Here is a 25,310-nt window from a genome sequence, read left to right as displayed (position 1 = left end):
CAGAGATGGGAGGATAGTGCAGGAGGCAGGTAATGGTGATCAGAGATGGGAGGATAGTGCAGGAGGCAGGTAATGGTGATCAGAGATGGGAGAATAGTGCAGGAGGCAGGTAATGGTGATCAGAGATGGTGGGATAGTGCAGGAGGCAGGTAATGGTGATCAGAGATGGGAGGATAGTGCAGGAGGCAGGTAATGGTGATCAGAGATGGTGGGATAGTGCAGGAGGCAGGTAATGGTGATCAGAGATGGTGGGATAGTGCAGGAGGCAGGTAATGGTGATCAGTAGAGATGGCGGGATAGTGCAGGAGGCAGGTAATGGTGATCAGTAGAGATGGTGGGATAGTGCAGGAGGCAGGTAATGGTGATCAGTAGAGATGGGAGGATAGTGCAGGAGGCAGGTAATGGTGATCAGAGATGGGAGGATAGTGCAGGAGGCAGGTAATGGTGATCAGTAGAGATGGGAGGATAGTGCAGGAGGCAGGTAATGGTGATCAGAGATGGGAGGATAGTGCAGGAGGCAGGTAATGGTGATCAGAGATGGCGGGATAGTGCAGGAGGCAGGTAATGGTGATCAGAGATGGTGGGATGATAGTGCAGGAGGCAGGTAATGGTGATCAGAGATGGTGGGATAGTGCAGGAGGCAGGTAATGGTGATCAGAGATGGCGGGATAGTGCAGGAGGCAGGTAATGGTGATCAGTAGAGATGGCGGGATAGTGCAGGAGGCAGGTAATGGTGATCAGTAGAGATGAGTGAAGCAGATGGAAATTCAGATGGAAGCTTTGTGAATTTTCGGGTCAAACTCATTAAAATTACTGAACCTCCTTATATAGAGGGGGAGGGGCTGATATCACAGAGGGGTGCAGCTGATTGGACGGCCGCTAGGGATTATGGTTAATCTCTTTCTCCCGCCCAATGACGCTCCAGAGAGCATGCGCGGCCGCCATTTAGTTTTTTTGCGAATTTCTGAACAAATTGGCGGGAATTCGCTTTGCAGAACAAAGTGAATTGACGGCCCAGTTCGCAGCGAATTTGCTTCGCTCATCTCTATTTATATGTATAAAATGATAACAACTGACCATGAATAAAGAGATTCTAAGAACAGGTTTTATACAGCGATTACAGTGTTATGGTGGAGACACGATATAATGAATGGAGCGCACTGTTCTCTATCAGGGACATTAACCATGTGATGGGAATTAAACTCAGATGACTCTGTATATAAGTGGAAACATGTCGGGCAGGGTGTATAGGAGAGACGTGTTATCCTCACAGTCAGGCGACTTTAATTTTAGTGCATATTCATTGGAAAAATCATATACACTGGACAAAGAAGCCTACGTGATGTCCTGGATCAGACTTATTTCTGCCTTATGTTAAAGGGGTACTCCAGTGAGCCATCCAATATGGCTTCGATAGCCCCCCCCCCTTCTCTAGAATTACCGGCTTCGTTCATACTTAGAAGTATTAGGAAGTATTTGGCCTTGCACAACATTATCCTAATTCCCCACATTCAAGACTGGAAATCCCCCAAAGCCTAGTAAAGGGATATAAGAAGTGTAAGGTTCTCCATGTGAGCAGAAAGCCATGTGCTTTCCTCCAAAATAACCCCATCTCAGTCACAGGAATTACTGCAATAAATCTGACGCATGTGAAGCCAGACGTATAGGCGCTATAGAAACACTGACCTAAGGGGCACACACAGTGGGGAACAGCAAGGTCCCTATACTTCCCTTATAAAGGCTGAGCAGATCCAAGAGATCCAAGGTTTCCTGCACATACATGCTTGAATCAACTGAGAGAGGATATACTCGGGAGAGGACAAAAAGCTGCGGTCAGATTCTTTTTTTGTTAGTGGCTTATCTCCCTATGAGCAAAGGGATTAAGCAGCCCATAGGATATAGTGGCGGTCTGCTGCCGCCGCTCCTATTCCACAGAGCAACAGCAGCAGATCCTTGCTATATAAGTTATTTGTCTTTCAACATGTTGAAAGACAAACAACTTCAACGATCAGCCGACATGAACGATGTCGGATGATCGTTGCCTCCTATTCCACGGGATGATTATCGTCCGAATACGGCCGATAATAGTTCCGTAGAATAGGGCCTTTAGGAGGCCATATAAACTTAAGTTCAGAAATGTCAAACTCTGGTCTGTGGTGCCAGGTTTTTTGACCCACCAAAAAAGTCAATAAATTCCATTAAAGGGGTACTCCGGTGAAGAAATATTGTGTTCAAATCAATAGGTTTCAGAAAATTACACAGATTAGTTAATTACTTCTATTTTAAAAATTTACATCTGCTGTATGTTCTGCAGGAAGTGACGTATTCTTTCCAGTCTGACACAGTGCACTCTGCTGCCACCTCTGTCCATGTCAGGAACTGTCCAGAGCAGGAAAGGTTTTCTATGGGGATTTGCTACTGCTCTGGACAGTTCCTGACATGGACAGAGGTGGCAGCAGAGAGCGCTTTGTCAGACTGGAAGGAATACACCACTTCCTGCAGGACATACAGCAGCTAAGTACAATTGTTTTTATCGGAGTACCCCTTTAAGCTGGCCCACATGATGTCAAAGCTGATTATAAAATTAAAATCTTCTAGGTCGCGGGCAGTTTAACGTCTGTGGCATAGCGCCGTGTTCCGGTGCAGGCAGTGTGTTCACATCATCATAAGTGTCCTGTGCTGGGTGCGTCATGCAGCCAGTGGAGCCACAGTGGGGGAGCCAGGATAGGTAAGTGCAGCCCAGTCTAATGGCTGGCGTGGGAGTGGGTTATTGTCGAAGTATGTGACATTATTGGAGGAATGAACTCAATGGGGGACTGTTAGGGGAAGTAACTACTATATGGGGCATAATTATAAAATGACCTACTGCGTAGGGGAAATAATGGGGTAACTACTATGTGGAGGCAACTACTTTATGGGGCAGTATTAGGGGTTCTATGAAGAGAAATAATACCTCTTGGGCTACAGAATGGAAGCATTATTACCATAACCATTAGTAGTTCAATAATTTTCAAGGTTGGTTCACGATTCTTGAGTCCTCCAGATTCCTGAGTACTCCCCTCAATGAGGTCTATATTCTCCAATAGGACATATGGACAGGGTTGCCTTGTTCTTTAACAGCATCCACACACATGGCCTCCATAACACTACAGTAGGGGGACATGAAGCTATCAGTAGTGCAGCCTAAGGCTTTGGGCCTGTAATGTAAAGTGCTCATCTCTCACCACAGACTATAGGGGAGATTTATCAAACACGGTGTAAAGTGAAACTGGCCCAGTTGCCCCTAGCAACCAATCAGATTCCACCTTTCATTCCTTACAGACTCTTTGGAAAATGAAAGGTGGAATCTGATTGGTTGCTAGGGGCAACTGGGCCAGTTTCACTTTACATCATGTTTGATAAATCTCCCCCTATAAGTCATTTTCAATGTCTTTCGGTGGGGTCTCCTTTAAGGGAGTACACTCCATTTACCACCTGTCTTCTTTATTTTTTGCATCATGTAACGTAATCTTTTCCCGAGTTCTGGGAAGAAAGTCCCGACATGTGGATGACAAGAGATGGGAACAGCTGCCTTATCATTTCCCGACAGTTCTGTTACTTGATCTCCATTGATCGGTTATAGACAAATCAATGCAATGAGTAAGACGTCTGACTGCTCCATCAAGCCCCAGGCGGACAGGTGATCCCCCCCATCTGGTTCTGTAGTGTACATGTCTGATGTTATATAAAGGAGGTTTCTTCACAGGCCAGGGCAATATACAGGTGCAAGAAGAAGTAAGTGAACCCTTTGCAGTGACACAGTTACCAATGAGATGGGATACAATGTTTTTGAAATTTTTGAAATGTTCGACATTCGTAAAAAGTAAAGAAATAAAAAACAGTACAGTGTTATAGAGGCAACTAAGCTGTTTTTAACAGCATTTAGAGATATGCTTTACAGCAAGCCCCATGGACATACACACAATAGGGCCCTATTACAGATTTCTGACCAATTTATTTGACAGATTTTTAAAGCCAAAGCCAGAAATGGAATTCAAAAGAGGAGAAATCTTAGTTTTTCCTGTATTACCTGTTCCCTGTTTTTAGTCTTTTCCTGGGGGCATCTACCCTAAGGCCGGCCCTGATCTTATCCCTATACTAGTGTCACATATCACTGTAGTCAAGTCTGTGATGATAAGGAGTCGATTGCTAAGAAATTTTCTCTACAGAACAGGAAGAGTAGACCTTTAGGATCATGTTATAATATAGACTGTAATAATGGAAAGTTAGAAAAAACTTTGAAAATTCTTTAAAAAAAATGCTATTCAGGATTAGATGAAGCACATTTTTTTTTTTTTTTTGCAAAAACAGCACCACCCATGTCGACAGGTTGTGCACGGTATTGCAATTCAGTTCCCGTGGAACGTCAAACTCACACCCAAACTGAGGACATGAGTGGTGTGGGGAACCCCTTAAACAATGGATCATTGTCTGATGAGACATTGCCTGTACAAAATCTGCTTGCCTGCAGCCACCACTAGGGGGAGCTTAGTAGCTTGCTGCATACTATAGTACAAAACTCCACATAACCGTGGCTAGAAACACATGCTGCAGCTTTGAGCATGTAAAAATGGGGAGAGTCGTGTAATAGATGGAATATGGAATAAATTGTGAATCTAAACTCACGCACTTTGGGACTATTAGAGCCTGGAAGTGAAGGACTACAACAACCATTGCTAGCACCACTTCCCGCAGGACATGCAGCAGCTGATAAGTATTCGAAGAGATTTTTAACTAAAGGAAGTTACAAATCTTTGACACTTTCTGGCACCAGCTGATTTGAAAGAATTTTTTTTTTGTGAGCTACCCCTTTAAGGTTCTTGTGCTTTGTCATTTTCATCTACAGATGGTTTTGACTGTTTTGCCGCAATAGTTATTGGGAAGGAAATTACTCTTCAAAAATATTTATTATAAACAGGAAACGTCTGAGGTTTTCAATTCGGTGGAAGGGCAGGGGCATTATGAAGAATGGGGGCAAGAATGGGTTCAGGCCCGTCCATTTGCTAAGGCCCTACTACCCTATCTATAGGTTGTCCAGTGGAGTTGAATCAAAGGAGTACTCCAGTGGAAAATCTTTTTCTTTCAAATCAACTGGTTTCAGAAATATATACAGATTTGTAATTTACTTTTAGTTCAAAATCTCAAGTCTTCCAGTAATTATCAGCTGCTGTATGTCCTGCAGGAAGAGGTGTATTCTTTCCAGTCTGACACAGTGCTCTCTGCTGCCACCTCTGTCCATGTCAGGAACTGCCCAGAGCAGCAGCAAATCCCCATAGAAAACCTCTCCTGCTCTGGACAGTTCCTGACATGGACAGAGGTGTCAGCAGAGAGCAGTTTGTTAGACTGGAGAGAATACACCACTTCCTGCAGGACATACAGCAGCTGACAAGTACTGGTGTGGTGGATGCCCCCGATGGTGATGTTACTATGTCGGAGGATTGGCCGTTCACTTGCTAGGTGTTGTAGTGTGACTCCACTCCTGTGGTGGTTGGCGAGATACAGCCTGACCTTTGGGTGTTACTTCGTGACACCAGTGCCGGGTGGGCACACAGGTGTGATGGCACGCCTGCTTTTATTTTACAAGGCCGGTTGTACCTTTTCCCCTGTGGTCAGTAACCTGCCGGGATGCTACCGGGTCCCTTGGGATAGAGTGAACACGGATGGGCAGAGTGGTTAAGTGACCCTCCTGAACTATAGGACCCGCCGCCTCTAAAAAGGGGAAGTGTCCCAAGGTTATGGTGTGTGCTGTGTCGGTGGATAGCGAATAATCACAGAGTCTCTTTAACGCAAGGAAGACTGGTTTACTAGTTGCAAATGTGCAGCAGGTCATACATAATAAGCACTATGAGGTTTCTCTTAATAACACACTTGATAATACATTTGACAAAAGTTCCAAATAAATACTTGACAATACAACAATCTGATCAGTAGTAGAGGTGCGGTGTAGGATATAGTCCTGTTAACTGAGTAGTGCTGAGTAGTACGAAGAAGCAGAGTAGTAGAGAGGAGGATGCCGCGAGAGTTCCAACCCAAGTAGTAATGTGCTCTGTCGGGATGTTGAAGGATGAGGCAGAATACTTAGAAGAAGAAGAACACCTGAGCCCGTGTATTGACCTTGAATTAGTCTTCACACCACCTCATGCCCACTAGACTCGGCTGAACCTTCCTAGAGGGTGACACAGGCCCCAGACCTTTTTACCTGGGATGAGTGGAATGCTGAGGTTTCCCTGCTGACACTCGCGCTGCGAGATAGAGTTCATAGGCGTACTGCAACTTTGCTCTATCTAGATCAGTTCCTAGCTCTTTGGCTTTCGTGGATACTGTCCTGCTCTGTGACTTCTCCTAGTTCACGGTGTGGGTTGAGATTGTCTCTGGTTTGTCCTCTCCTAAGAGGGGTTTAACAGTGCGTAGTGCTGTATAGTGTTACTGAGAAGAACTGAGTACTGTCTTGCGTCTTTCCCATGCAAGGTTCTGACTAAGACTGACTTTTGAGGGTACGGGGACCTGGCAGAGGGCCAGGGCCCAGATAGGTCCACTGTGGAGAGTTATCTAGCTTGCGTCCTTCCCCCACAATGCCTAGCACGAAAGACCTTTGCTCCTCCTCCACCCATGTGACTTACTTCCCTAGCGTAACTAACGTGCTCTGTGAGTGGGTGAAGAGTACAACAGAAGAAATAATAAGAGAGTAGATAGGAGAGAAGAAAACAAGACTCCTACTGGTTTACAGATTCGGGTTACACAGATGGAAGCAATAACCCTTTACATCCTTCAGCTGAGCAGCTTCCAAATACACATATATAATATAGCGACATCTAGTGGCGAGCTTTAGTACTACTTTCATCTCCACACAAGTACAATAAGTACAGACTTTTGCGAGGGGTGTATAGAACTGTAACACCCAAGGTAGGACACCACACTGGAAGACTGGAGATTTTTTAAATAGAAGTGAATCTATATCTTTATAACTTTCTAAAACAAGCTGATTTGAAAGAAAAAGATTTTCCACTGGATAACCCCTTTGAAGGATCCCAAATGTTCTCTCCATGAGGTATTTGGTGGAAGCACTAAGGAATCCCCCTACCTACAGCTCTAGGGAACCACTATGGGGGCATCTTGTGCATTCGCCTATGCAAATGTGTTCCTGGGGTTGTAGGGGAGGAACATTCTACTTATGGACCCTGTACTATCTACTGAGAGAGTACAACCCTGATACATAGGCGGCATTATCTATGTGCACGTCCGCTACAACTACAATAAGAAATAAAGGGAAGTTCTTCAATTTTTTTTATTTTCCATAGAAAGGAACAGTTCCTAGAAAAGCTTTTCATAGAAGATGTGAACGGAATTGTAGCAGAATCACAGATTTCCCCATCCTCTGGGAGTCTGCCAGTCTGACATGTTACCCTTAAAGGGGGAGTCTGCCAGTCTGACATGTTACCCTTAAAGGGGGAGTCTGCCAGTCTGACATGTTACCCTTAAAGGGGGAGTCTGCCAGTCTGACATGTTACCCTTAAAGGGGGAGTCTGCCAGTCTGACATGTTACCCTTAAAGGGGGAGTCTGCCAGTCTGACATGTTACCCTTAAAGGGGGAGTCTGCCAGTCTGACATGTTACCCTTAAAGGGGGAGTCTGCCAGTCTGACATGTTACCCTTAAAGGGGGAGTCTGCCAGTCTGACATGTAACTCTTAAAGGGGGAGTCTGTCAGTCTGACATGTAACTCCTCAAGGGGAGTCTGCCAGTCTGTCATGTTACCCTTAAAGGGGGAGTCTGTCAGTCTGACATGTTACCCTTAAAGGGGGAGTCTGCCAGTCTGACATGTTACCCTTAAAGGGGGAGTCTGCCAGTCTGACATGTAACTCTTAAAGGGGGAGTCTGCCAGTCTGACATGTAACTCTTAAAGGGGGAGTCTGTCAGTCTGACAGGTTACCTTTAAAGGGGGAGTCTGCCAGTCTGACATTTTACCTTTAAAGGGGGAGTCTGCCAGTCTGACATGTTACCCTTAAAGGGGGAGTCTGTCAGTCTGACATGTAACTCTTAAAGGGGGAGTCTGTCAGTCTGACATGTTACCCTTAAAGGGGGAGTCTGCCAGTCTGACATGTTACCCTTAAAGGGGGAGTCTGCCAGTCTTACATGTAACTCTTAAAGGGGGAGTCTGCCAGTCTGACATGTTACCCTTAAAGGGGGAGTCTGCCAGTCTGACATGTAACTCTTAAAGGGGGAGTCTGTCAGTCTGACATGTAACTCCTCAAGGGGAGTCTGCCAGTCTGTCATGTTACCCTTAAAGGGGGAGTCTGCCAGTCTGACATGTTACCCTTAAAGGGGGAGTCTGCCAGTCTGACATGTAACTCTTAAAGGGGGAGTCTGCCAGTCTGACATGTAACTCTTAAAGGGGGAGTCTGTCTGTCTGACAGGTTACCTTTAAAGGGGGAGTCTGCCAGTCTGACATTTTACCTTTAAAGGGGGAGTCTGCCAGTCTGACATGTTACCCTTAAAGGGGGAGTCTGTCAGTCTGACATGTTACCCTTAAAGGGGGAGTCTGTCAGTCTGACATGTTACCCTTAAAGGGGGAGTCTGCCAGTCTTACATGTAACTCTTAAAGGGGGAGTCTGCCTGTCTGACATGTAACTCTTAAAGGGGGAGTCTGCCTGTCTGACATGTTACCCTTAAAGGGGGAGTCTGCCAGTCTGACATGTAACTCTTAAAGGGGGAGTTTTCTTTAATACATATTCCCAGGCTGTATAATGAAAGGAGATTGTACTGTCTTGCTCCCCCGCAGCCTCCGTCATCCCAGCACCCAGTCCCGCCATTATATATGTGTAGCATCTGACAATTCCAGTAATCCAGAACCCTGTTAGTCCTGACATGCCGGACTATTGGAATTTTACTATATACATGTTGATATGGTGTCTCACTACCGCCCCCTATTGGTGAAAATTGCAAATTTAGTGAAAATCATAAATCCTACTAATTTCTATCAGGAAGGACCCCTCTAATCTTATCATGAATGGACAATCCCTAATGTAATATAATATTTATACGTAAAGCAGTGTTCCACAAGCTCCAGCCTTTGTAAAACTACAACTCCCAGCATGCCCAGACAGCCGAAGGCTGTCTGGGCATGCTGGGAGTTGTAGTTTTACAACAGCTGGGAGAGCAAAACACAGCTATGTGTAAATCACGTGTCTCGCACCTCGCAGGCCACGCCCCCTCCACACACCCGCGCTTGCACCGCCCCCCGGCCACGCCCTCTCCACGCCCCGGTCTCGTCTCCGTACTGTCGCTCGAGTAGGGGACAGTATGCGGGCGACTCGGGTGAGTCGGGTGTGATTGTCTCCCGCTCCCGGTGACCCGGCCCCCGCCATGGCCATCGCTCACATCGCCACCGAGTATGTCTTCACTGACTTCTTACTCAAGGAGTCTCCCGAGTCTAAGTACAAGGGTCTGCGGCTGGAGCTGGCGGTGGATAAGATCGTGGCGTGTATCGCGGTGGGGCTCCCCCTGCTGCTCATCTCTCTCGCCTTCGCCCAGGAGATCACTATGGGTGAGTGGTGGTCCCGACACAAAGGCAGCTGACGCCCCGCCCCCTCCGGCACAATGGGCACAGCGGTACCGGCACTGTATAGGAGCGGTCACGTGGGTTGTGGCTGTCACTCTGCAGGTGCTGTGTGACAGCTTTGTGGTCAGCCGGGTGCTTTGCTTTACGGCAGTAGTCTTCTCTATGTGATTTATTACAGTCTGGATTCGTCCTGGTGTGAGGTGTCTCCATATGGTACTACTATATATATATATATATGTGGTGCAGGTGCCTGAGGGGACACTATATTCATTGGGGTCTTGGTCTCATGCGCTTTCTGTGATTGGGGGTCTCGCTGTCGGGTACTCTCTGTGATTGGGGGTCTCGCTGTCGGGTACTCTCTGTGATTGGGGGGTCTCACTGTCGGGTACTCTCTGTGATTGGGGGTCTCGTTGTGATTGGGGGTCTCGCTGTCGGGTACTCTCTGTGATTGGGGGTCTCGCTGTCAGGTACACTCTGTGATTGGGGTCTCGCTGTCGGGTACTCTCTGTGATTGGGGGTCTCGCTGTCAGGTACTCTCTCTGGGGGTCTCGCTGTGATTGGGGGTCTCGCTGTCAGGTACACTCTGTGATTGGGGTCTCGCTGTCGGGTACTCTCTGTGATTGGGGGTCTCGCTGTCAGGTACTCTCTCTGGGGGTCTCGCTGTGATTGGGGGTCTCGCTGTCAGGTACACTCTGTGATTGGGGTCTCGCTGTCGGGTACTCTCTGTGATTGGGGCTCTCCCTGTCAGGTACTCTCTGTGATTGGGGGTCTCGCTGTGATTGGGGCTCTCCCTGTCGGGTACTCTCTGTGATTGGGGGTCTCGCTGTCGGTCACTCTCTGTGGTTGGGCTCTCGCTGTCGGGCACTCTCTGTGATTGGGGGTCTCGCTGTCAGGTACACTCTGTGATTGGGGTCTCGCTGTCGGGTACTCTCTGTGATTGGGGGTCTCGCTGTCAGGTACTCTCTGTGATTGGGGGTCTCGCTGTCAGGTACTCTCTCTGGGGGTCTCGCTGTGATTGGGGGTCTCGCTGTCAGGTACACTCTGTGATTGGGGTCTCGCTGTCGGGTACTCTCTGTGATTGGGGCTCTCCCTGTCAGGTACTCTCTGTGATTGGGGCTCTCCCTGTCGGGTACTCTCTGTGATTGGGGGTCTCGCTGTCAGGTACTCTCTGTGATTGGGGGTCTCGCTGTCAGGTACTCTCTCTGGGGGTCTCGCTGTGATTGGGGGTCTCGCTGTCAGGTACACTCTGTGATTGGGGTCTCGCTGTCGGGTACTCTCTGTGATTGGGGCTCTCCCTGTCGGGTACTCTCTGTGATTGGGGGTCTCGCTGTCGGTCACTCTCTGTGATTGGGCTCTCGCTGTCGGGCACTCTCTGTGATTGGGGCTCTCCCTGTCAGGTACTCTCTGTGATTGGGGGTCTCGCTGTGATTGGGGCTCTCCCTGTCGGGTACTCTCTGTGATTGGGGGTCTCGCTGTCGGTCACTCTCTGTGATTGGGCTCTCGCTGTCGGGCACTCTCTGTGATTGGGGGTCTCGCTGTCGGGCACTCTCTGTGATTGGGCTCGTGCTGTCAGGTACTCTCTGTGATTGGGGGTCTCGTTGTAAGGTACTCTTTATGATTGGGGGTCTCGCTGTCAGGTACTCTCTGTGATTGGGGGTCTCGCTGTCGGGCACTCTCTGTGATTGGGGGTCTCGTTGTAAGGTACTCTTTATGATTGTGGGTCTCGCTGTCAGGTACTCTCTGTGATCGGGGGTCTCGCTGTCGGGCACTCTCTGTGATTGGGCTCTCGCTGTCGGGCACTCTCTGTGATTGGGCCCTCGCTGTCGGGCACTCTCTGTGATTGGGCCCTCGCTGTCGGGCGCTCTCTGTGATTGGGGGTCTCGTTGTTAGGTACTCTTTATGATTGGGGGTCTCGCTGTCAGGTACTCTCTGTGATTGGGCTCTCGCTGTCGGGCGCTCTCTGTGATTGGGGGTCTCGTTGTTAGGTACTCTCTGTGATTGGGGGTCTCGCTGTCGGTCACTCTCTGTGATTGGGCTCTCGCTGTCGGGTACTCTCTGTGATTGGGCTCTCGCTGTCGGGCACTCTCTGTGATTGGGCTCTCGCTGTCGGGCGCTCTCTGTGATTGGGCTCTCGCTGTCGGGCGCTCTCTGTGATTGGGCCCTCGCTGTCGGGCACTCTCTGATTGAGGTCCTGTTGTTGAGTCATCTCTTTAGCTTTTTTTCAATATACTCTCTTTAATTGCCATCATGCTGACAGCTAGTTTTATTGCTGTCGGGCACTCTCTGTGATTGGGGGTCTCGTTGTTAGGCACTCTCTGTGATTGGGGGTCTCGCTGTCAGGTACTCTCTGTGATTGGGGGTCTCGCTGTCAGGTACTCTCTGTGATTGGGGGTCTCGTTGTTAGGTACTCTTTATGATTGGGGGTCTCGCTGTCGGGCACTCTCTGTGATTGGGCCCTCGCTGTCGGGCACTCTCTGTGATTGGGCTCTCGCTGTCGGGCGCTCTCTGTGATTGGGCTCTCGCTGTCGGGCACTCTCTGATTGAGGTCCTGTTGTTGAGTCATCTCTTTAGCTTTTTTTCAATATACTCTCTTTAATTGCCATCATGCTGACAGCTAGTTTTATTGCTGTCGGGCACTCTCTGTGATTGGGGGTCTCGTTGTTAGGTACTCTCTGTGATTGGAGTCTCACTGTCGGGCACACTCTGTGATTAGGCGGTCTTGCTGTTGGGCACTCTCTCTGTGATTGGAGTCTCAGGGTACTATTACACTAAGCGATTTTTTTGGCGACTTATGAATAACGATGAACGATCTCAAACGACCGCTATGGCAAACGACCCAAAATCGTTTGCCCAATTACACGGAACTTGTTACTTATGATCGTTCTTGCTGTCGTTTTGTCATCGCTATTGCGTACATTTCACCTATGACGTCTTATTCCATGCGAACGATCAAACGATAAAAATAGGTCCGAATTCTACCATACGACCAACGATTTCTTGTTGGTCGTTTAATCGTTGTCTGCTATTACACGAAACTAAAGGTATTATTGTACTTTGTTGCTCCTTGGATACTCCGTCTCGGGCAGCATTGCTGCTGAAGTCAGCTCCAGTGTGGCTGAGTAGGTGCTTCATTTATACATGAAATCTTCTATGTGATACTTCTCATTTTCTCATTATCTTCAGTATTGGTTTAGTAGTTTATAATTTTATCATTTATTGTAATTTTCCTGAACTGTGCTGCAGTGTAAAGCATGGGGGACTCCAGATCTGCAATACACAATGTACACAATGATGACATATGATTATCAGCCTGTGGGGGTATATACCATATCTGTAGGGGGCGCTCACACTGTACCTGAATATGGTCAAAGCCTTGGGGTGCTATGGTGGAGTCTGGGAGGGATGTTCAGAAACACCATCCTCAATGCCTCAATGTCAGACTGTCCCGGACTCCTGTGACAGAGGCTTTGGCTCCAGTGACCTGCACAGGGCTGAATGGGGCAACTTCCTAGGGGTAGTTTGCTTTACGTAATGCTGCAAACCTCTAGGAGACCCTAACACAGAACCCCCTATAATATGAGGTTTCTGGTAGTAAGCGCCACCTACACATGTATAATACCTAGAATTAATGAAAACAAAGAACGTCTTCTCTTCTGTATATATATATATATATATATATATATATATATATATATATATATATATATAAGACGTGAAAAGTAAGAACTGTAAAGTGAAAGTAACAACTCACAGGGAAGTGACAGAACTGCATTCTAGACGGGTCTCTTCTTTAGCCCTTTTCCAGATACTAAAAAGAATTGGAACCAAACTGGTCCTCCTGCCACCGTGCAAGAGGAACAACCGACCATAACACAACCATATCAGGAACATTGTGGTTAACAAGATTAAAGGGATTATCCGGGTAACAAAAACAATATTCTAAACAATTCCCCTTCCCAATACGACCCTAGGTGTAATATACATGTATAACCTATCTTGCACCCTTTCCCTGTTTTTTTTCCCCTTATTCTTATCCGCTCTGGATGTCTAAAATCCTCTACTCTGGGTCCACTCTGACCACATTCATCTCCCGCTTCTTCCCACGCTTTGTAGACACAGGACATGTGATCTCCTCTCTGGGTGCTGAGTTAGCTGTCTAATCTGACCCTTAGGAGACATTATCTGCATCATCTTCATGCACCTGTGCTGTTTTCATAGACTTACATGTGTCCCTGAGCCTAGGTTTCTGTAATATGAAAAGTCATAGTTCTATCTCTGCTTGCTGTCAGTGAATGCAGGCTTATGTACCTGTCTTTGTGTCTCAGCTCTGCATATTGTAAGTGTTATGAATGTTCTTAGAGTCTAGATGGACCTAGAATGTTTCATGCACAGTCAGCAAGCAGAGATCTAAACCTACACCCCCACCCCCTGGTAAACAGATGCCCATTATGCAGCACATAGCTACTCCATGCGTGCGTCAGCTCTGCTACATCATCAGCTAGTATGGAATACATATTGGGGTGATGTGATGCAAAATCAGGGAAAAAAACAGTCCTGTGTTTACTGTGCAATAGTAATGACAACAGTGGGCAGGAAAGAAAGCTAAGGGGGCGAGTACGCAAATGGACCAATCAGGGAAATGCATGATGGGAAATGTAGTTTCCTATCTTTGATATAGATCAGCTTTTAGAAAAACTTATAACTCAGAAACGGCAGCAGCTAGAAAGATGGGAGACGGCTTAAAATACTCAGGGTGACTTGGTGAGTAAGATCAGCTAGCATTAAATTTTTCGCTCTTAGGTGGATAACCCCTTTAAGGGTTGGGTTACACATAGTGGAAACTGAATTTTTGGCACAGAGCTAGAATGTGGACAATAGCAGCAGAATGAATGAGATCGAACGACCTGTCACTTAAAAAACAATTCTTTCGAGATGCCGAGTGATCAGATCCCCAGCAATCCCCAGAGTGAGCTGGGAGAAGGGCGTGGCTGAGTGTGTAACCAAGATGGTCTCGGGAGAGTATACACTCAAAGAATTGCACGCTTCTTAGAGTGCTGATGGTTTCAACCGAGATGGTTCCATTGGGTGTCAGGGAGAGTCGGGAGAGAATACAGTCATAGAAGTGCACGCTTCTCCCTACTTATTCTAGCAGTCAGTCTGAACACTGAGGGCCCAACAGATCAATACTTTGGTGGTGGATATGCTGCAGATATATCGGACTCCATGGTCTTGCACTTGGTTTCACTTTTCGGTTGTGTCACCCGCTTGCAGGATCCTAAAATATATTCTTAGCTCTCCCATAACCAGTGGGTGGAATCACTCACCTCTAAAATTAGATGTCAGGGGAGTTACCTGGCGGCATTGTCACCAGAGATTAATAATAATAATAATAATAATAATAACCTACATGAGGGTTTTCTCCGCACCCTCCTGCAATAATGAAGGTGTTACTGTGTGAGCCCTCTAATGTGATTAGGCCCTGGCACGGAGTGACCCCCCCTCCCCCAGCTTATGCTGAGTCATCGCCTCTTAAAGGATTACTCTCTTTCCGTGTCTTCGACCTCAGGTGCTCGCGATACAGACGGGTTTCAGCACTCTTTGCTTCAGTGAGAGATTTGGGGCAAAACTCTGTTAGGGTGTGTTCACATTGAGGAATTCTCGCGGATAAACTCGGAATTCCGCCGGCTGTACATGCTCACGGACACGCGCCTTTCTGCCGGTTCTATAGACACCATTCTATGACATAGAATGGTGTCTATGGAGCCGGCGGAAAGGCGCGTCCGTGAGCGCGTACAGCCAGCAGAATTCTGCGGAGTTTATCCGCGAGAATTCCTCAATGTGAACCCACCCTAAAAAGTTGATGAACTTTTTTTTTTTTTAATGGGGCAGTGGAAAGCTGCCCAGTGTCTGCACCATGACCCTCTCCTAGCTTTATAGTTGTTGGATGATCCAGTCTGATACAGGGCGCCCTCTGCTCCCTCTTGTTCTGCAGCATCTCCTGGCACCGCTCTCTGGCGTCCGGCCCGGGGCCACGTGTTGTTTCTGTGGTTTCTTGTCGCAGTGGGAGCAGCCGGGGAGCCGCACCTGTACGTCTGTGATCAGCGCCCTCACTGTAGTACACAGTCCTGACATGTGGTCATACCGGCTCCTGTACAGTGACGTCTGCAAACACCAGAGCCCCGGCCTCCTCTCTGCTGCACAGTGTGTAACGCTGCATAGAGATCATTCATCCGTATTAAAGGGACAGTGCACTCCTTAGATCACCCTCACCATTAATCTGCTTGCTGTCAGTGTATAGAAAGCTTCTTGTTCACTTCCAGTGTTAGGAATAGCAATCGGGGTAGATGCACACATATATACCATGTCAGGAACTGTTCAGAGCAGCAGCAAATTCCCATAGAAAACCTCTCCTGCTCTGGACAGTTCCTGACATGGACAGAGGTGGCAGCAGAGAGCACTGTGTCAGACTGGAAAGAATACACCACTTCCTGCAGGACATACAGCAGCTGATAAGTACTGGAAGACTGGAGATTTTTAATAGAAGTAAATTACATATCTCTGGCACTTTCTGGCACCAGTTGATTTGAAAGAGAAAAAAAAATTAGTGGCCATCTGTAGCATGCATCTGCTTCAGCATGGGCCGCCATGATGGAACTTGTCACCAAACCTGTAGGGAAAAATCAGGCACGTAAGATGGAGGCGATCACGTGGCCGCCATAACCTCATCCTTATATACAGCCGGGCCGTGTCACCCTCTGCCTGCAGCCAGGGGGCGCTGTGATGTAGTGAGGCAGTTATATAGCGATAGTATGGTAGCTGTTCTGGGGTAGATGGGTGTTGGTGATACCCAGCTGCAGGTATATAGATGGCTGCAGGCTGAGGATGTGGTTTTCCTTGTATTTGTTGCTGTAATAGATAAGGACGGCTGAGGTTTTCTGACTGACTGCCAGGACCTGTCTGCCGCACTCTTGGCAGGACGCCTGTAGAAGACACCATGCTAATGTATTACTGATACTTACTGCAGTGCACTATTCTTACATATCACCGGGAACACCCAAGCTGCTTCATAGAAGACAGTGGAGGATCAGTCATAGTTGGCTACAGGGTAGGACCCCCACTGATCAGCTGTCACCTATCCTATGTATAATCAGGTAATGTTAAACGGGTTGTTCATCCCCCCAAAAAAATTTATTCAAATTAACTGGTCCCAGCAAGTGCCAGAGATTTGTAACTTCCTTTATTAAAAAAAAAATTTCTTGCAGTACTTATCAGCTGCTGTATGTCCTGCAGGAAGTGGTGTATTCTCTCCAGTCTGACACAGTGGTCTCTGCTGCCACCTCTGTCCATGTCAGGAATTGTCCAGAGCAGCAGCAAATCCCCATAGAAAACCTCTCCTGCTCTGGACAGTTTCTGACATGGACAGAGGTGGCAGCAGAGAGCACTGTGTCAGACTGAAAAGAATACACCACTTCCTACAGGACATACAGCAGCTGATAGGTAAAGGAAGACTGACGATTTTTTTAATAGAAGTAAATCACAAATCTCTGGCACCTTCTGGGATCAGTTGATTTGGAAGTGAAAAACCCCTTTAAATCTCTGCTTCAATAGTCAACAGCTCTTCTTCCCAACCCTCCTCTTCTATACACATGCATGCTCGGCTCAGTCGAGCACTCTTGCGTTTTCAGTAGGTAGTTGGATTTAAGCTACCACCAGACACCAAGTGGTGGGGTCTAAAATTATTCACACTGTGCCGACATTGGTGGCCATCTCCACTAACCGGACTGCTGCCGGCATTGGGATGAAAGTGCAGTTGATGCCGGTGCGGCCCTGGCGGTCTAGGCATTAGATATGCGAATCATATCTTATAGAGTGAGTGGCGGCTGATTTGCAGACCACGTCTGTACCAAACACTATGTAACGTCTCTCCCGGCCTCTCATCTCTTACCATAACCACAGTGTAATTGCATCCTCCCGGCAGCATGGCGTCCTCATGCAGCCGACTGTCAGGACCCATCTGCCCCGCGCTGCACAATGGGAATGTTCTGCCGTGAACATTGGACGTCATTTTGTCCTCGTGATCAGCGGCTTCTTTATTAGATATAAACTGATCACAAAAGCAACAAACAGTCACAGCAGCGGAAACACGCCATAATCTGCCTGTCCAGCTCGCCATCTGCCAGGAATACTACATGACAGCCGCCAGTTGTCTGGTACATTCATGGATTATTAATGGATACTATACGGTCCATATAACGTCATGTAGCGCTGACTGGAATGGGATGAAAGAGACATGATTTGGAAATTTATTGTGGTCGATGTGGCTTGGATTTTTATTTACCAGTCTATAGTGTATGTCTATGTGCTCTACCAGTAATAGCCATACACATACGGTTAGTAATATAGTTTTCGGTCCCCCCCCCCTCTGATTCTCCCATCACCCATCTGGCCTCTTGTAGTTGGTTTGCAGCCTTTGTCCTGACACTGCTCTTAGTAGGTCGGTGATGTAAATGGCGGCAGAGGCTTGTATATCACCTCATGATCCCCGGCGGCAGGTTGTCACCCCGGGGATTACTCTGTTGGAAAAAATAATTGGATCTCCCAGGGGTCAGTGAGCGGGAGGGCCGGATAGTGGAAGCCTGCTGCTAACACGCATAGCGTTACTAGGTAGAAAACTGTCTTATGTCCTATGTATACACAGCCAGGACTATATATATATTTTACTTTATTAGGTACACCTGTCCAACTGCACGTTACCACTTAATTTCTAATCAGCCAATCACATGGCGGCAACTCAGTGCATTTAGGCATGTAGACATGGTCAAGACAATCTCCTGCAGTTCAAACCGAGCATCAGTATGGGGAAGAAAGGTGATTTGAGTGCCTTTGAACGTGGCATGGTTGTTGGTGCCAGAAGGGCTGGTCTGAGTATTTCAGAAACTGCTGATCTACTGGGATTTTCACGCACAACCATCTCTAGGGTTTACAGAGAATGATCCGAAAAAGAAAAAACATCCAGTGAGCGGCAGTTCTGTGGGCGGAAATGCCTTGTTGATGCCAGAGGTCAGAGGAGAATGGGCAGACTGGTTCCAGCTAGGGCTGGGCGATTAATCGAATTAATTCGATTAATCGTCCAGAACGTTGAAATCGATTTGATTTTTTGTGAAAATCGTAAATTCGATTTTCACAAAAAATCATTTCGGGCTGCGGTGCCGGGGAGGAGCTGAGAGAAGGGGGGTTGCGGTGCAGGCCGGCGGGAGAGCCGTAGAGGGGCGGTGTGGGTGAGCGGGGAGAAGATGCTGGGTGGCCAGGCTGGAGAGGGGCGGTGCAGTGCCGGCGGCCTCCAGCCACTGACAGCGCCGCCGCTTACCTGCCCCCGCCCCTTCCACTGAGCGTCCCACTCCCCTCCCGGCCAGATATGGAGGTCCCGGGTCTGTGGAGGAGGAGGCCGCAGGGACTACAGTAGGTGGTGATCGCGGCGCTGCTCGTCCTGGAGCTATACAGCGGGATCGGGGGGCTCGGTGCAGACCGCCGTTCCCGCTGTATAGCTCCGTGACCCGCAGCTATGCAATCACCACCTACTGTAGTCCCTGCGGCCTCCTCCTCCACAGACCCGGGACCTCCATATCTGGCCGGGAGGGGAGCGTGTGTGTGGAGGTGAGAGGAGGAGGAGAAGTATGTGCCCTCCTGCTCCAATCACCTCCAGCTGCACCAGTCACCCCCCAGTCCCCTCAGTGTCCCCCCAATCCCCTCATTGTTCCCTCAGTGTCCCCCCCCAGTCCCCTTCAGTGTCCCCCCCCCAGTCCCCTTCAGTGTCCCCCCCCAGTCCCCTTCAGTGTCCTCCCCCAGTCCCCTTCAGTGTCCCCCCCGTCCCCTCATTGTTCCCTCAGTGTCCCCCCGTCCCCTTCAGTGTGTCAACCCCCAGTCCCCTTCAGTGTCCCCCCCCCAGTCCCCTTCAGTGTGTCCCCCTCAGTCCCCTCATTGTTCCCTCAGTGTCCCCCCCAATCCGCTCAGTGTTCCCTCAGTGTCCCCCCCAGTCCCCTCAGTGTCCCCCCCAGTCCTCTCAGTGTCCCCCCCAGTCCCCTCAGTGTCCCCCCAGTCCCCTCAGTGTCCCCCCAATCCCCTCATTGTTCCCTCAGTGTCCCCCCCCAGTCCCCTTCAGTGTCCCCCCCAGTCCCCTTCAGTGTCCCCCCCCAGTCCCCTCAGTGTCCCCCCCCAGTCCCCTTCAGTGTCCCCCCCCAGTCCCCTTCAGTGTGTCCCCCTCAGTCCCCTCATTGTTCCCTCAGTGTCCCCCCCAATCCGCTCAGTGTTCCCTCAGTGTCCCCCCCAGTCCCCTCAGTGTCCCCCCCAGTCCCCTCAGTGTCCCCCCAGTCCCCTCAGTGTCCCCCCAGTCCCCTCAGTGTCCCCCCAGTCCCCTTTAGTGTCCCCCATTGTCCCTCCAGTCCCCCAGTGTCACACCAGTCCCCTTTAGTGTCACCCCAGTCCCCTTTAGTGTCACCCCAGTCCCCTTTAGTGTCACCCCAGTCCCCTTTAGTGTCACCCCAGTCCCCTTTAGTGTCACCCCAGTCCCCTTTAGTGTCACCCCAGTCCCCTTTAGTGTCACCCCAGTCCCCTTTAGTGTCCCCCAGTGTCACCCCAGTCCCCTTTAGTGTCCCCCATTGTCCCTCCAGTCCCCCAGTGTCACCCCAGTCCCCTTTAGTGTCCCCCAGTCCCCTTTAGTGTCACCCCAGTCCCCTTCAGTTTTACCCCGTCACCCCTCATCTATACCTGTACTACTACACCCCTTATCCACTATACCTCCACTCCTACACCCCCTATCCACTATACCTCCACTACTACACCCTACGTAGATGGAGGCACAAACATGATTTCCTATACTATATGGGGCCTCTGTTACACTGGAAATCAATACAGATGTTGTCTAAAATATTAAAATAGTATCTGATGCTGCAGGGAGAAAATGTTCTGTTTATTTAGCAAAAAAGGAAAAAAATCGAGATTTAAATCGAGAATCGTCAAAAAATTTTAAAAAATCGAGATTTTATTTTTTGCCCATATCGCCCAGCCCTAGTTCCAGCTGATAGAAAGGCAACAGTGACTCAAATAGCCAACCGTTACAACCAAGGTAGGCAGAAGAGCATCTCTGATCGCACAGTACGTCCAACTTTGAGGCAGATGGGCTACAGCAGCAGAAGACCACACCGGGTGCCACTCCGCTCAGCTAAGAACAGGAAACTGAGGCTACAATTTGCACAAGCTCATTGAAATTGGACAGTAGAAGATTGGAAAAACGTTGCCTGGTCTGATGAGTCTCGATTTCTGCTGCGACATTCGGATGGTAGGGTCAGAATTTGGCGTCAACAACATGAAAGCATGGATCCATCCTGCCTTGTATCAACGGTTCAGGCTGGTGGTGGTGGTGTCATGGTGTGGGGAATATTTTCTTGGCACTCTTTGGGCCCCTTGGTACCAATTGAGCATCGTTGCAACGCCACAGCCTACCTGAGTATTGTTGCTGACCATGTCCATCCCTTTATGACCACAATGTACCCAACATCTGATGGCTACTTTCAGCAGGATAATGCGCCATGTCATAAAGCTAGAATCATCTCAGACTGGTTTCTTGAACATGACAATAAGTTCACTGTACTCCAATGGCCTCTACAGTCACCAGATCTCAATCCAATAGAGCATCTTTGGGATGTGGTGGAACGGGAGATTCGCATCATGGATGTGCAGCCGACAAATCTGCGGCAACTGTGTGATGCCATCATGTCAATATGGACCAAAATCTCTGAGGAAGCTTCCAGCACCTTGTTGTATCTATGCCACCAAGAATTGAGGCAGTTCTGAAGGCAAAAGGGGGTCCAACCCGTTACTAGCATGGTGTACCTAATAAAGTGGCCGGTGAGTGTATATATATATATATATATATATATATATATATATATATATATATATATATTATACAGTGTATGTGTGTGTTTATATATATATATATATATATATATATATATATATATATATATATTATATAGTATTTTCCTGCGTATAAGACTACTTTTTGACCCAGGAAAATCTTCTCAAAAGTCAGGGGTTGTCTTATACACCGGGTGTCGTCTTATAAGACAGGTGCTGAAAAACTTCGGAACCGAACTGGAGAATCTGCAATCGCCACATAGGGGGAGCTCAAAAATGTCCGCAGCTGCTGCTTGAAGGGTAGAGCAAGTTTCAGGTGTGGAATAAAAAGATACGGTAGAGTGGTGCTGTGCCCAGAAAAACACACCTCTTTCACCCGTCTGGCACCCCTTGTATCCTACTGGTATTATTGTACCTCCTTCTCTGCCTCTCGCTGCTGTCTGATGTTTTTTGTAAATTTTTATTTGGTGTGTGTTGGAAGAGGGGTAGTCTTATAGGGCGAATATATCCTAAACTCTATATTTTAACTGGAAAAGTTGGGGGTCATCTTATACCCCTAGTCGTCTTATAAGCCGGAAAATACAGTATATATAATTTTTTTTTTTTAAAGGTTGTCCCTTGAAGGTTTGTAGTCTGATCAGCTGATTGCCACAGGTCTGTTTGCACTTACCCCTGACAGTCAGGTGATGGTTGGAGGTTATGCTGCGTTTACACGGAGCGAGTATCAAATGATGAGCAAGAAATCGTTCATTTTGATCTTACAACTTGTTCTTAAATCGTCGGTCGTCGTTTGCAAAAAAATTTGCAGATCGTTCCGTATAAACAGTTGTTCACAGATTTTACCTTTGTGCGAGATGGGCTTAAGCGATCGCAAAATGATTTTTCCGTACGATCTATCGTTCAGTCTAAACGCTGATTGTTATAAAAAAAAAAATGACTTCAAAATTGTTCATTGTACGATCGGGCGAATTATCGCTATGTGTAAATGCAGCATTAGAGAAGTCAGTATTGTGGCAATAGGCTGATTATTGGGGGTGTAAAAAATGAGACCTGTGTTGATCAGCTGGTCATCAGGGATCTGAAAAGTCAGACCTGTGGTGATCAGCAGATCCTAAAGAGTTAGCCGCCCTTCACATGTCAGGAATACTGGATAGATTTTCTGACCCTAAGGGTTCCATTGGGCACGGACACCCTTCAGGATTTTTCCGGCGTCCATTCCGGAAAGTAGGTCCAGGAAATTATAGGACATGTCTGGAATTGTGGAGGCCCCCATAGGGTTCTATGAAACTGTCTGGCATTCAGGATGCACTGCTTAACAGCTTGGGCCAAGGCCAGCACCAGGGCAAGTACCACCATTTGCTGACGCTGGCCCTTTAACTGTACTCGCTCCTATTTAGGAACGCACACAGTTAAATGCGGTGCTGTGTTTGACAGGGCTGGGAGCCATTGACTCTCCCGGCCCTGTCAACCACATTTCTGGCTAGGGGCAGCATTATGCCTCTTTCCATGTAACAGACATTGATCTGCTGATGACAACAATCATCGGCTGATCATTTCTCTAGCCCAGACCTAAAATCATCAGCCGCCGTCCGCGCATCAATATGTGTAATCCCAGTACTGTGCACTGCAACTTCAGAGCGGCCGGTCTGAGCTGACAGGCCGCTCAGCCAATCACTGTCCGAGACCAATGTGGCCAGTGATTGGCTGAGCAGCCTGTCAGCTTAAACAGGCCACACTTGCTATGAAGCTGCAGCACACGGTGCTGGGATGGTGACAGGTAATGTATTACCTGTTTGGGCAAGGGCTGCACGGACATCACTAACAATGTCTGTGCAGCCCTTACTAAACAATTATTGGGCCGTGTAATAGAAGATCGGCGCTCATTTACAATATTGATTGGGCTGCCATCAACCCGTGTAATAGGACCCTAACTATTGACCATCCGCTGATCACCCCAGGTCTGGCTTTTCAAACCTCTGATGATCAGCTGATCACAACAAATCTGGCTTCTTTGATCCCTGATGATCAATTGAGTTCACTTTTAGTTTTTTTGATGCAGTTTTTGATACCCAAGCTTCATCACAGATTTCCATCCTCCTATCTGGCGGTCAGTGGGAATGGCTCCGCTGATCTCGCCACACTGACATAAAGCAGATGCGGGTGCGGTAACCGCCTGTGTATAATGTGATAAACCATGACTTGTGCCGCGGTCATGTGATCAGCACAATCCCCTCCTTGTGCAGACTATCAGTCCGTACCCTGCAAACAAATGATACCAGTATATAGTGATACAATACCGCCCTCTGTTCTCACCACTAATAATTATTCTTCTTGGTCTCAGTGGTCACATCGCCCTATAGAGAGTCACTGTAACAGGACAAGAGCCAAGTGTCTATTCTATAGTATGGATTAAAAATGTTATGACAACTCTCCCTGGCCTCCAAGCATCTTCTATTAGCAGGACTGTCCCTGTAGAATAGTGAGTGCAGCTCTGCAGTATAATACAGGATGTCACTTAGGATCAGTACAGGATTAGTAATGTAATGTATGCACACAGTGACCCCACCAGCAGAATACTGAGTGCAGCTCTGCAGTGGTGATCCAATTAGTTTTGGGTGTGGTCCTGCTGTGTGAGGCTGTGCGAGTCTGCTGCTCCTGAGCTCCAGGCAAGGAAGATCTGCCCCTGGGCCTGCTCTCTCCTCCCCAGGGAGGGAGCAGGTTTTCAGGCATGAGCGAGCCAAGGAGAGTCCCAACTCCTGCCCCCCGAACCAGGTCCGTGGGGGGCAGAGGAATCCAGCGACCAACAGAGGGAATACCATCAGAGGTCCAAGGGCTGAGGCGTTCTACTAGGAGGTGCAGCGATGCTTCTCCAGCCACCCCTGAACCTGAGGTAACAAAGGGTAGCCGCAAGGCTACAGCAAGTTGTGGAACTACAAGTGCCAGAAGTTCTGGAACAACTGTGGAAACCAGCCAGGAAAATCTGTGCAGTGACACTCCTCCTGGAGCAAGGCTGTCCGCCCATGAAGGTGTGGAGGAAGATTGGGGGGTGCAGCGGTCCCAAGAGACGGGGCAGACCTATGGCCTACGGATTGCTGCAAGCCTCTGTGGGTATGAGGAAGCCAGGAACCAGCTGTACAAGCTCCAGGAGGAGGTATGTTCTGTAAAAGCATTGATGGACACTGCTGCTAAGCAGCAAAAGGCTGAGTTATCAGCGAAAATGAAATCTCTGAAAGCTGACATCAAAAAAATAGTGAAAAAGAGAACTTTTATTTTGGAGAACAGTGGGCCGTTTAAAGAGAAACTTCAGAATGACGATCGTTTTGCTCAAACGGAGAGAGAAAGGCAGAGAAGGCTGAGAGGGCTCCAGCCAGAGAGCCGGGTGGAGGAGGAAGGAGACGCTGCGGAGGTACGTGATGTTGAGCCGAATCCACCCGGGGGTCCGCAACAACAGACCCCATACAGTGGGCTCCCTGCAGGGCAAGCAGCATTGTCATCTAGCCGCTGTTCGGGGGATGAAAGCAACACCAGTTACCAGGGAGGGGCGCTGATGGCCCAGATCCAGCTCCTGGAGTCACCAGGGCGCCTCCAGGACTTCGTATTCGGAGATGAGTTACCAGAGGAGGCGCCTGGGAGAAAGACCAAGGTAAAGACCACCAAGCTTCAGGAGCAGGTAACATTTGTATATTCCCCCCTCCCTGTGCCCCCCGGACTGGCCTCAGGGTCAGCTCACTGTGTGAACCCCATATCTCAGCCCGGCCTGAGTTCTGTTGTGGACTCAGTGCAGGAGAATGGGGAGAGT

At 48.4% G+C, this 25,310-nt stretch overlaps 1 protein-coding gene across 1 annotated transcript in view; it reads left to right on the top strand.

Moving 5' to 3' along the window:
- Positions 1-9,279: 9,279 nt before the first annotated feature.
- PANX1 (pannexin 1) overlaps positions 9,280-25,310 on the top strand; it is a 32,530-nt gene continuing 16,499 nt past the window's right edge. The window contains exon 1 of the mRNA XM_069971982.1: positions 9,280-9,580. Coding sequence (XP_069828083.1) covers positions 9,400-9,580 — 181 coding nt within the window. The 5' untranslated portion in view covers positions 9,280-9,399. The remainder of the gene's footprint in view (positions 9,581-25,310) is intronic.

Source organism: Dendropsophus ebraccatus, chromosome 5, assembly GCF_027789765.1.
Source record: "Dendropsophus ebraccatus isolate aDenEbr1 chromosome 5, aDenEbr1.pat, whole genome shotgun sequence".
In the NCBI taxonomy this organism is placed as follows: domain Eukaryota; kingdom Metazoa; phylum Chordata; class Amphibia; order Anura; family Hylidae; genus Dendropsophus; species Dendropsophus ebraccatus.
Note: the sequence above shows the minus strand (reverse complement) of the source record. Positions and strands in the feature narration are given on the sequence as shown.